The sequence below is a fragment of the Mytilus trossulus genome, chromosome 4 (assembly GCF_036588685.1).
Source record: "Mytilus trossulus isolate FHL-02 chromosome 4, PNRI_Mtr1.1.1.hap1, whole genome shotgun sequence".
Taxonomy (NCBI): Eukaryota; Metazoa; Mollusca; class Bivalvia; order Mytilida; family Mytilidae; genus Mytilus; species Mytilus trossulus.
Genome location: NC_086376.1, coordinates 734,517 through 747,721, shown reverse-complemented (window position 1 = coordinate 747,721; position 13,205 = coordinate 734,517). Strand labels below are relative to the sequence as shown.

Below are 13,205 nucleotides of genomic sequence, written 5' to 3'. Positions count from 1 at the left end.
ATGTCGTTTTTAATCACTTCATAACTTTTGACAGAGTTCTGTATTTTGAAAAACGATTTAATCCGTTGTTTAATGTACATAATAACAGTCAATTTTTTCAACAAAGGACTTTTTCCACGACTTGGACCTTTTCATATTTTTGTTGTTCTTAAACTACTAATACAAGTTTATTTGCTTATCAATTACTTTATAAATGAAATACAGAGTTGTTTTACCCGGTTTGTTGAATTTTAAACAATTTAGTTAAAAGTTGATAATTTCACATTTCCATTTCTATATACAAGGAAGATTTTTGTTTTTAAACTACACCACCTCAATTTCTATTGTTTCATGTTTTCATTGATTTTTTAGCGGTTAACTTGTATTGTGGTTAAATTCCACCAGGTAATGCATTTTAAAGATGCGTAAACCGAAAAGAAAAAAAAGGAAGTAAATGTATTCAGGGTATGATTAAAATTCGGCAAAAAAACTGAAATAAATAGATAGAAATACTTTCTTTATTGAAGACTAGGAATTTAGTCGAGATCACAGGTAAGGATTTTGACTTTCTTCTGTATCTTTCCCTCCCTTCTCTTTACTTCCTGTCTGTCCATTCCACCTCTTAAATATTGTACATGAACATAAAAACGACATGACCCAAAATGTTCTAAGAAAGTTTTAAGGGCTTAGGGTACCTGGTATAGTATAACCAAATGGTGTATACGTGTGCTCTAGAATACTAACTCTATATAGTATTAATGTGTCTTTCTTTTTCTCTTCGTTGTTATCATTTATTCAATTGTATTCATTGATTTAATTGTACTCAAATAATTGTAATCATAATTTAACTTGTGATTATTCTGCCTGTAATGGGCGTCTTTAGTTGACAATACAATATTTTTTATTTGATTTTTACTCTTGGATCAAAGTGGTAAAAATTACACAAAAGATAATATGTGCCTTATTTATAGGTATCAATGATTTATTTTCTTCTATTGCTATTTTAATTTTTTTTTTACATTCACCAATTGGCCGAACAATAATGTTAATGTAAATATAAATGATACATTTAACACTGGATTTAGCTATCGATCCACGATCTTGCATTTCCTATGCAATATAAATTTCAAAATCCACAGTGTGAAATTTTTCCCCAACAGCCATTAAAATATACTGCATAATTAATAAATCGCCTGGTTTATCACGTTTATTGCTGTAGATAATGTCAACTATATACAACTGAACGTACTATACTCTTATTTGAATATACACAATTTAGTACTTATCGTTTATAATTGGTATGTAAATGTGTTAACAATATTTCAGAAAATTAACGTTGTTTCCGTTACACAGTATAAACAGGAAGAGATTGTAGTACATATTTTATGAGATTGTGACAAGTAAGTATTTACATTTTACTTTTAGTTCATATATATCTTTAGGCTTTCAATATTTAATTTACATCACTTGTAGTTTAGAAATAATTCAGAAAAAAAACCGTGTTGCATATTTCGATATTTCATATACAACGTAATAGTCACCCAAAAACATTTAATGTACCAAAATGTTTTTGACAGGGCTTGCATTATACAGACGGCTGGAAATTAAGGATTTTGTAAATTTGTTCTTTCAAGTTGTTTAAAAATTCCCACATATGAGAAAACTGATATTTGTGTATCAAGGACAAACAAGATGGATGTCCCGCGATCTTTAAATGTTTTCAGTTTAAACCTTTTCTAAACAAGTAAAATAACAAAACTTACATGCAATGATGATTATATTAATTTAAACAAAACTTCTGTATTATATATGTGTTTTCAAGAGGGAAAATGTCTCAAAACGACACAGAAAGTTTAACAGCTGCTTCAACTGTAGATCCCAAACAACAGGACTTGTCAGAGAACATAAAAAGCGATAGCAAAGAACCGTCAGATTCATATACAAATCAAACTTACAGTACAGATCCAGATACTACACAAGAAAAATCACAAACTCCAGAATATGAAAATCAAACGCAAAGATTAGTGAAAGATGAACAAGTTCCATCAACTAGTAAATCAACAGAGCATAGACATTCTAACAGACCTCCAACGTTGTCCTTGGCTGCTACAAAAGATGACAAAATACTTGCAGAAGAAATAAAACATCAACCAAAAGAAGATGACAGTCGTGAAGAGAATGAAACAAATAAAAATAAAACTAAATCAAGGATTGCTAGGGCGTTAGATTCATCAAGAAAAGCAATAGCATGGATCACAGTGGGAAAAATTGGTCCAGGTATGTTTTTCTTTTTATCTGTCTGTCCTGTCTCTTTCATATGAATGCATTTTTTTACGAGTCGGATTATTCGTTATATTTAGTTCTGTCCCCAGAATAAAATGTGACAAAAATATCGATTCGCCATTCTAAATACGCTTGAAGAGGCGTTTGTTTATAAAATGTGTAATATTAAAAATCTTATCTAGCAATTGTGAATGCTTCTGTTACTTTAAACAGTATTTTTAAGTCAAAATAACTTGATATAATTATTATTACATGTAGTAAAACAACGTTACTAAAAATCCATCATCAATCATAATTTTTATCATTTATAGTCCTATAGAATTCAATATGTTTCTTTTCGGAGTATTTTTATTGATCGTTGGTGTCCAACACTACTTTAAGCAGGAGGGAGACCATCAACTATATTTTGACGTTTTTTATTAATTTTTGTTTTATTAATAACGGAATCCGGAGGACCCCCGAGAGAACCATCCACTTAGAACATGAGAAATGACAATCCTCGTCAAAGTTAACGCACCTGTTTACTAGAGGGGCTCGAACGCACGGTCTTAGTGTCATGGTTCTCCTACTGTTAAAGGCTGCTTAACAATAAATCCATTAGATGTTGGACGTGTACTGATTTAAAATATTTGACTCTTTAGTTAGATACGTGATTTATTTTAATATAAGTAGTTATTGGCATTGAACTAGCTGACTAATCTCCGGCGCAGAGTTCATATCCGTTCCATACATGCTTTGCAATACTGCGTCATATTGAGAGGCAGTAGTGTTACAAAGTATTGAACGGAACGGATATGTGATCTCTGCGCCGGAGATTGCTAGCTGACAGTAGCTGCGAGTTATTTAAGATCTGTACTTTGTGTTTTTTTTTTGTAGCGAAAGATGTACAAATTATCTGTTTCGTCCTTTCTGTGTTTTTGTTAGATATTTTGCTCTGTATCTGTTATATATTTTTCTAATGTTCTTGTTGAAGCCGTACAGGTGCTTGTAATTGTTTTCTTCCACTTCGTTTGAAATTTGAGGGATACTTGTACCTCATCTCCTTTTTTTTTAGTTCTTACTGAACAGCAGTAACACCGAGACCCGAGGCAGATCTCGAATCTACTTGGTACAATAAAAAAAAAGAACATCGACCCAGGAAAGTAAAAATCAATAATCTTCATTCAATACGGTTGGGATCAAACGCACCTGTCACGAGCGTGGTTCGAACTCACAACCTCAGTGTTGACATACTAGATATTATTTTAATTACTGAAACATCTAAAGGTGGTAAGGAAAAAGAAAAACAACACAACACAACAACACATGAATCGTCTTATAGTCTAGATAGTCTAAAAGCAAGTCGGTAACGTATTTCATTTTTATTTTCTAATTTTTAAATATTAGATTTCTTAACAAAATATTTAATGTTGTACACTGTAGTCAATTCTTATTTGTTTCAGGATTTCTGGTAGCACCAGCGTTGTTTTCACTTACTATTCACACAATGATGTTTGCACTAGGTAGGTTTTAATATTAAGTATTTTTGATTTCAGATAGTAATATTAAAAATGAAAAATACTAAATAGACTTTTTTTTTAATTCCGAGGTACATGTTACGTGTTTAATAATTTACTCTTTGTTAAAAAATTACATTCGGAATCCGATTTGAAACCTCTCTTGTCAATTGATGGTTAAGCTTTTAAAATGTTATTGTACGATTTATGTAATTTGAATTTTAGGAATTAAGTATTCTGGGAATTGTAACACAAAGCCTTTAGTACCAGTAGCTCTGGTTTTGATTGGTGGAGACGGCATGTTGAAGTCTTTATCATACCTCCTACAGATTGTTATTGTTATCCAAACAAAAATGAAACGACCTAAAGCCTTGTTGTTTTTATCCGAATCTAGCATTATAGACAGTGGTCTGAATTATCTTTACATTTGTGCTGTCTTTTTAGGTAAGTTTATTTTACCTCATATGTAAATTAAGTGACCTAACCTGTACACATATTAGAATTGTTGTAAAAGTGGGCAATTTTCAGTAAAATGTCAAAGCTTAAAAGTTAAGAACTAAAGGGGTCAGTAGATTAAAAATAGGGCTCGAGCTATGCTGGCTCTTGATATATTTGGAATTAAGTGACCCAGTATCTCATCGTGCATCTTTTAGTTTTTAAACAATGTTATAAAATGCAATGCTTCGCTTAATCACAATGCATTTAACTTATCACAAGTGTTTATCTCCTTCAAATCGTACTCCACATTCTCTCACTGTATTATGCCAGTACATGTTTGACGTGACGTAATACATGTACATATTGGATTATTTTGTAAAATCAGTGCTACCATATAAGACATGTAAGTATGACTAACTGCATGACTTATTATAGAACAAAGGCAAAATGGCTAAAATAACACACAGGAGATAAAATAACGTTTATCGATAAAACACCTTTTCATTTTAAATAATATTCCGTTAACATATTTTATGAGGTAAAAGTCATTATCCCTCCTAGTTGCATGGTAATGAAATATGGAAGAATGCATATTTCAGTCTCAAAATTTAAAAGGCAACTTTTTGGCCCATTAAATTCAGAAATACAAAAGTATACTTAATCTACCGAATATTTTGTCGCCAGGGCTTCAGACTTCTTACAGTTATTATTTATGTAATAATCAGTTTTCATTTTTATAGAAAAATGATTCCAACTTTTACTTATTTGCAGGTGCTGGGGCGGTATTTTACGGAGAAATGGCCATTTGTGAAATTACCATATTTGAAATTTTATTTTACTATGAAATCATAGCACTATGCATAATTGGATTATTGATAGCATTACTTGTTTATAAAGCCGTAAAGCCAAACGTGGATACAGATTTCATAGATGAAAGAGGAAATATTGTGTAAACTTTATGTACAGAGTTATCTCCCGTACAACGTCTAACGCTCCTAAATAACAATACCATCGACAAAACTTTGCATTATTTACATCTTTCAGTTTTGGCTTTTCTGAAGTTTAACTCTCGAACAGCTTATGTCAGAAATGCTTATAGCGCTCACGGAAATCATATCATATGTCAAAAATAAATTCACCTTTCTTCTGAAAAAGTACTTTAACCGTATACCTTGTGAATGTGAAATTAGATTGGAGATTTGATAGGACCTAAACACAAAAACAAAAATTCACTTCAATATGATTATGATGGTCTGGATGGGGTTTACAAAATATAAAATAAGAGGCAAATTCTGCAGAATAAATGGCTAAAAATTTATAAATAAGGAAGACAGAAAAATAGGGAAAAAAACAAGAATGGTGGAAAAGCATAGAATACAGAAAAAAATACCAAACTAAAAACTGATACAGAAACGAAGGACCCCATCCATACCCTGTGTCTGTACTAAGGAGGAATCGTGGCAATGATTGTATTTAATAGTCATTTAGGAGTTTTAGGTTCAATGAAAGAGTTAGTTAAATGTATGTACTGGCAGCACATTGTTTTTATATGCATATTGTATTGACTTACTGTATATATTGCAAACTAAAATTACCTGTCATCTATAGAGTCCTTAAAATGTCTTGTGGTGAGTTGCTCCAGGAATGAAGTTAACAAAACAGCTCCTTTAAGTCATAATATTATGTAAACATTGTTTTTATATTTATATTCAAATAAAGACGTACATAACACTATAGTAGTATTTTACTTCATATTATTTTTAGTATTTGACTGATTTGTTTAATTGTCAAAATTTGCTAAATTGAAGTCAACGAAATATAATGAAGCTTCCCAGCCAACCTAATGAAGCCGTCAAGTTATTAACGACCACTGAAATTAATTCAATGGCTTATTCATAGTTTGATATAGTTTTTCTATATCCATAGTTGTTTTGAATATGATGTCCGGCATGTCAAAAACGTCAAAGTTTTCATCATTTAATCTCTGTTATGATCCGTTGTTTTTGCCGATGACAGTTTTTGTTAAATTTCTACTACATTTTCAAGATTCCGACAATGGTAATGTTCATGTTTCTTAGATGACGGTGTATGTACATGATGTATCTTATTTTTTAATAATGATTAAAAAAAGACGTAGGGGAACTTAAAACACTGAAATGGACAATCGACAATTACCTCCCTTTTAAAAGTCCATCATGATATGTTCACCTTTGAATACAGTCTATCAATACTAAGGGTACTATGAAAGGAAGTTGTGGTTTAACACTAGGTGTAATAGATAAACATCTATCAATAAAACACAACACATCATTGGACAGGTTTTGTTACACGAAATAATTATTCCGCGCACTGGAAAATGTCAATTGTAAATAATTAAGCTAAGTTCCTAATGTTTTCAATTCTTTATGATAACTAAAGTGTCAGAATCTCAGCAAATATTTATTATCATCCCTCATTTTACAACACGTTGTGAACATTCCCTTCTTTAAAACACTCAAAGATAGTAAACGGATAACATATGATGAGGAAATACCAAAATTTATAGGTACAATAGGCGGTATTGGCAAGTGATATCTTAGAAGTGAAACCAACTTAATAATCTTTAAATATTACGTTTAACGTTTCAACTTAAGTACACACAAAGGAATGAAATATTTACAATCTTGCTTAAAAGTATACTTATTCTTTTGTTTTTCAAAAAAATACTTGCCCATTGGTAAATATTGGAATCTGTCAAGAACTTCATCTACTTTTGTATGTGTATATTGGCCACTGAGCGAGTGCAAAGGAAAATCAGGGTTTGAGCCTAGATGATTGCGGTAGGAAGACTCTTTCGTCTGTATTCCGTTTTAAAAAAACCGGGACAGGAATGTCTACTTTATTTCTAAATCTCCTACTCGAAATTGAAAATGAAGATTGTCTTGCCAGTGTCTTCGACAAGCTCAATGATTACAGGTTCCTTTATTATTTATTAGATGTTGACTGGCAATTGTTTGAATAAATACAGGGTTACGAATGAACCATTCTTGTATCTTTTACAGTAACATATTATACGTATAGATTACCATATATGTTTAAGGTAACCCTAAAGGTACTAAACCAAATTTGAATTCCATTCTACTAATTACAATGTACATTAAACTTTTTGTATCACTAAATCTTATTAACAAGTCCTTGATTGGGTCGTTTCTGGTTTATGTATCAAAAGTGGTAACCTCTTAGAAGAAAATAATAAAATAGCTCTAAAGCCGGAGTATACATACATCAAAAACGGCTTGTGCATGCAAATGGTTGCTTTCAGGTTTGAAACAATAAAATTGAGAATGGAAATGGGGAATGTGTCAAAGAAAACTGGTGTAAGTGTTCATTGTGCAGATATTTTAAAACTAAATCGTGACTTCAACTATTACCACTTGAAACTGTTAGTGCAATAAAGTCATTAATGTTATTGATCAACGCATTGAATATCGTACAAACTGAGAAAACATACACTTCATAATGAGGCTCTTGGTGAATGTTTCTACAAAGGAATCGAAAGATAACAATGGGAAAATTAAATAAATCTCAATTGTCGCAAATTTTAGGTCTCAGCCAACCTTCATTTACAATTTCTAGCTGTAAGACTAACAGTTAATATAATCTATTGTACACTTCATATTGTGTTCAATGGGATAGATGCCACCAACTAATTCAACAAAGTGACTTTATGCAGTTAGAGGACGTTAAGTGTAAATCATGCCTCTGTGTATTAAATTTTACGTTATCACCATAAAACGCATAATTACAGCATAGCGTTATCTACATTAAAAACTACATGCTTATTAAGGAATTTTTCAATTGTGTCATGATAGTCAAATATAACAATCTCATGAAAACAAATATTCACCCTACACAATCCAGTTAAAATGTTTATTATACAAAGCAGAAAATTTACAATTAATTACGACGACATTTAAAATCAATAGGAAATGTAAAAGTCAGTACAAAACACTCGAGCGTGGTATTTTATTTGCAAAAGTGACCTATTCATCCATGTGCGAAATGCGAATTAAATCATAAAATGTCATGTCGTGCACATTTTAACGTGGCAAGCCAATATTTTTCTAACGAGAATTATCCGTTATATCTACTTACGGTTAGTGTTAATTGGTTCATATTGCTGTATCATTGAACTATTATTAGTAAAACATATTTTATTAAGATACACTAATAAATCCAACCAACCCTCCTTAGGGCCCAAATGGTTTCTGATTATAGACTTTTATTGTACAATATGTGACAAATACAATACTTGTGAACAACTGCACATATTCCTGCAGGTTTAACATGTCGTAGAGTGGTTAATACATCTACATTGCAGTTACTGAGAACTGCGATCGAAAATTCACTAGTACTAGAAAGAAATGTTAAAACAAGCTACTAAACATATTCAAGATTTTTGAAAGCTGTCTGACCAACAACAGGATGGACTTTTTCATGTTTAGCCATGACTTTGTCAGTTTGTTTTAGATTTATGAGTTTGACTGTCCCTTTGGTATCGTTCGTCCCTCTTTTGTACTGAAATCAAGATGAATGCTTGTCAGGGGTAAACATTTCCACACGAATAGGTACATGTTAACTATAGTAAGGTACACTCCAGAGAGTTTGATTGCACGAGAGAGTTATGGGCAATCTCTATACACGAAACATAAAAAATATTAACCGTCACATTTACCACGTAATTAAAAGCATAGTCTGCACCGGAGTCCGGTCAAACATAACGTGTCTGAAAAATGTGACCATAGATTGTCCATTTACTATGTAAAACTATGTTTATGACAATTTTGCTGAACAATTTTGCTGACCCAAATTTTATTTTGAAAACTATTATAAATGAATTTTCATTAAAGTAAAATATTGGAAATCCAAAACCTAATTCAAACTCTGTATATTCTATCCTCACATTATAACGTCAAATTTACATGGTATCTGACAACAATGATGGAAGCATGGGGACTGGCTAGAACCATTTCATAGCCCTTACTGTATTATTGATTAACTTTCAAAACACATGGATTACAATTAATTCCCTAGAAATTAAAATATTGTCATCAATCTTTGGCATTGACAATCAATACACGTTTGTCTGGTTCGTTTAATCTTAAATCAACTGTCATGATAAAAAACAAGAGAAGTGTCATTTTCTGATGCTGCTGCATTATGTACACGGATATCTAAATTTTGCTATTCTGTGACATGTTTTTGCCCGCATAAGTATATCTGACCTATGTCACACAAATAAGTGACTAGGACTCGTCACTTATGAAAATTATAGATATTCTGACCAGCATTGTTTGCGTAAGGTAGCATACATTTCTATCACTATTTAAAAAATATTTAGGCAAACAAAGCAATGGATCAACACAGATATAAAGTAAAATCACAAAAATACTGAACTCCGAGAAAAATTCAAAACGAAAAGTCCCTATTCAAATGGCAAATCAAAAGATCAAATACATCAAACGAAAGGATAACAACTGTCATATTCCTGACTTGGTACAATCATTTTGTTACATAGAAAATAATGGATTGAACTTGGATTTATAGCTAGCTAAACTTCTCACTTGTATGACAGTTGCATCAAATTTGATATAATTGACATCGATGCGAGAACAAAACAAACAAATATAATAGGTAAAAATGGCAAAAAATACAGCAGTCAACATATAAAAGAATGTATTATAGGTAGGAAAAGTATGATTTACACCAAGATAAATATAAATGTAGGAATGAATCAAAAGACATCAAATGTTCTTAAAAAAAAGTGCAATCACAGGTAAGAATATCCTCCGTCGTTGTAATTTTTTCATAGTATAAACGTAGCAAAATACTATGGATAAATAGCAAAATGTATTGATTTATTTTTGTAGTTTGCGAAAGCTTATTATATCTAGGTTAAATAATTTTTCAAATCCTAAAACGAACTATTTCTTATCATATCGACTCTTCATGGAAATCAGGATTTAAATTTTATATTTACATCAGACGCGCGTTTCGTCTACAAAAGACTCATCAGTGACGCTCGAATCAAAACATGTGTAAAAGGCCAAATAAAGTACGATGTTGAAGAGCATTGAGAACCAAACATTCCTAAAAGTTTTGCAAAATAAAGCTAAGGTAATCATGGTGATTGATTGTAGAAGAGGGGCAAAATATACCAGGGAGACAGTCAAACTCGTAAATCGAAAATAAACTGACAACGCCATGGCTAAAAACGAAAAAAAGACAAACATACAAATAAAAGTACACATGACACACCATATAATGACACAGTGACGTTCTTTTAACTGTTATCTATTTCAAAGTTTGCCCTTACGTTGACATTGTTATAAAAATAGACTTAATTTTAAATAATTGTTTGCCTTTTGATAAACTCAAAGACTCACTACAGCGTTGACATTCGTATCAATTTAACCGTTTCAATTAGTTTCTAAAATGTTGACTTCCATGAATAATTCACAGCCATCGATAGCGAGGATTTACAATTTAAATATCTACTGTTAGGTTTGTTTGACTGGTAACAAACAATTTTGGTTCTTCTGACAAATTATTGTCTGAATTTAATATGTTCAGTCAAAACCTTTAAACCTTCAAAGTGACAGACGCGACTGACAAAAAAACCTTCATTGATTTTTTGTGAAAAACATTATAGAATAAAAGCCTGTGGATTAAAGCTGGATAGACTTTTCAATCTGGTTGATTGCTCAAGTGTCACGTCTGGAAACAACATTAAATTTAGCTCCTATCTCTGCTGGAAACAACTCTTATTAGAAAAACTGTCTTGGCATTTCGGTTTTAGGTAGCAAAAACCAAATAGTTAAAATGCACTTTTACAGTTGTCGTTATTCTGTATTTTTATCCATATACATGTTTTAAATAAAGGCAACAGTAGTATACCGCTGTTCAAAACTCATAAATCCATGGACAAAAAATTAAATCAAAATCAAAATCAAAACAGTCAAAGCTGTAGTAAAAATAAGACGACTACAACGATGTTGAAATTTTGTGATTAGATCACATTTAGATACAAATTATCTCGATAGTCTTAACAACAAAAAACCTTAACGGAGATACATAAATTGATCCTGGTATCTATGATGAGTTTATTTACAACCACTGGGTCGATACCACTGCTGGTGGAGTTTCAATTCCACGAGGGTATCCCCAGCCCAGTAGTCAGCACTTCTGTACTGACATGAAATTATCAATGATATGGTCATATTTAAAAAATCAACTGTTAACAAAATTTCAAAATTTTTAAAATGCTAAGGCTTTTCTTCCTCAGGAATATATTACCTTAGCTGTATTTGGCTAAACTTTTATGAATTTTGGTCTTCAATGCTCTTCAACGTTATGAAGACATCATTCGTAAATATAGCTCAACATGCAAACGTCTTATACGTTCAGGTATTTCACATCCAATTTTTTATGGAAATATTCTTTATAAAGCACAAAGGTGTCAGTATTCACCTCAGAAACTTACAAAACCTTTGAATAGACTTATTAAGAAGGGATATAATTACGATACTGTTGTCAAGTCATTAAAGATTGCATATTTTGGCGTTAATATTGAGTCACTGATAAGGTCTCTGCGTCGGAACTAAACACATTTATTGTAAAAACAGTTGTTGGCATTACACGGGTTATGTTCTTCTCATATATGTTATGATGGTATGATACTAAACCCCTAACGGGAAGGATTGTGCCTGGTGTTCATATGATGAAATCATAATCTTTCAGTCAGTTTAATTGAAGTCTGAAGCTGGCATGTCAGTTGACTGCTAGTAGTCTGTTGTTATTTATGTATTATTGTCATTTTGTTTATTTTCTTTGGTTACATCTTCTGACATCAGACTCAGACTTCTCTTGAACTGAATTTTAATGTGCGTATTGTTATGCGTTTACTTTTCTACATTGGATAGAGGTATAGGGGGAGGGTTGAGATATCACAAACATGTTTAACTCCGCTGCATTTTTGCGCCTGTCCCAAGTCAGGAGCCTCTGGCCTTTGTTATTCTTGTATTTAATTTTAATTTTAGTTTCTTGTGTACAATTTGGAAATTAGTATGGCGTTCATTATCACTGAACTAGTATATATTTGTTTAGGAGCCAGCTGAAGGACGCCTCCGGGTGCGGGAATTTCTCGCTACATTAAAGACCTGTTTGTGACCTTCTGCTGTTGTTTTGTTATTTGGTCGGGTTGTTGTCTCTTTGACACATTCCCCATTTCCATTCTCAATTTGATCTTCAACTTCGTATTTTATTTGGCCTTTTTAACTTTTTTGGATTCGAGCGTCTCTGATGATATTTTTTGTAGAGGAAACGCGCGTTTGGCGTAGATACAAATATTTATCAAAGGTACCAGGATAATAATTTAGTACGCCAGACGCAAAAAGTGATCCTGGTATTTATGATGATTTTTTTTAAGTGTGTAGGTAAAGGTAATATCTCTGTTAAGCTTGTTTGCTATCTGAAACATGAAAACTATCATTATTAAGGTATACTATCCTCCTTTACACTAGGCTTGTCTGACAGATAATCAATCTATATGTATGTAAGACTAGACTACTCCCTTTTCCTATTGCTCTCCATTTTTTTAAAATGTTTTTTGTCCATTTTTTCACTTTTCTGTAAATCCCCTTCCAGACCATAACCTAAAAATGATTTCAGGGTTCAGCAAGCAAGCTAGCCAAATATATATATCTTTACATACACACGCATGTCATTTTGCTGTAAATGCGAGGAATTACTTCATATTCATATAAAATGCTGTTGAAATGTAAAGAATAGAGAATAATGGTAAGCATAACTTGATAATAGAAAAAGATGACCAACAATATTATTGAATAGTTATATGAAGATTCCAGGTCGCGACCCTCATACTATGGTTGAAAAGAAGAAGATTAACACCACGAACGAAACATATATCAGAATTCTTTCTCTCTCAATGGGATGGATGTAACATTTAGT

General features: G+C 31.9%; 1 protein-coding gene across 1 annotated transcript; it reads left to right on the top strand.

Moving 5' to 3' along the window:
- Positions 1-385: 385 nt before the first annotated feature.
- LOC134714451 (uncharacterized) lies at positions 386-5,932 on the top strand. The gene is made up of 6 exons (XM_063575697.1): positions 386-531; positions 1,306-1,379; positions 1,802-2,256; positions 3,705-3,764; positions 3,984-4,202; positions 4,968-5,932. The coding sequence occupies exons 3-6, from the start codon at positions 1,809-1,811 to the stop codon at positions 5,147-5,149; spliced, it is 909 nt and encodes a 302-aa protein (XP_063431767.1). The 5' UTR covers positions 386-531; positions 1,306-1,379; positions 1,802-1,808; the 3' UTR covers positions 5,150-5,932.
- Positions 5,933-13,205: the final 7,273 nt, after the last annotated feature.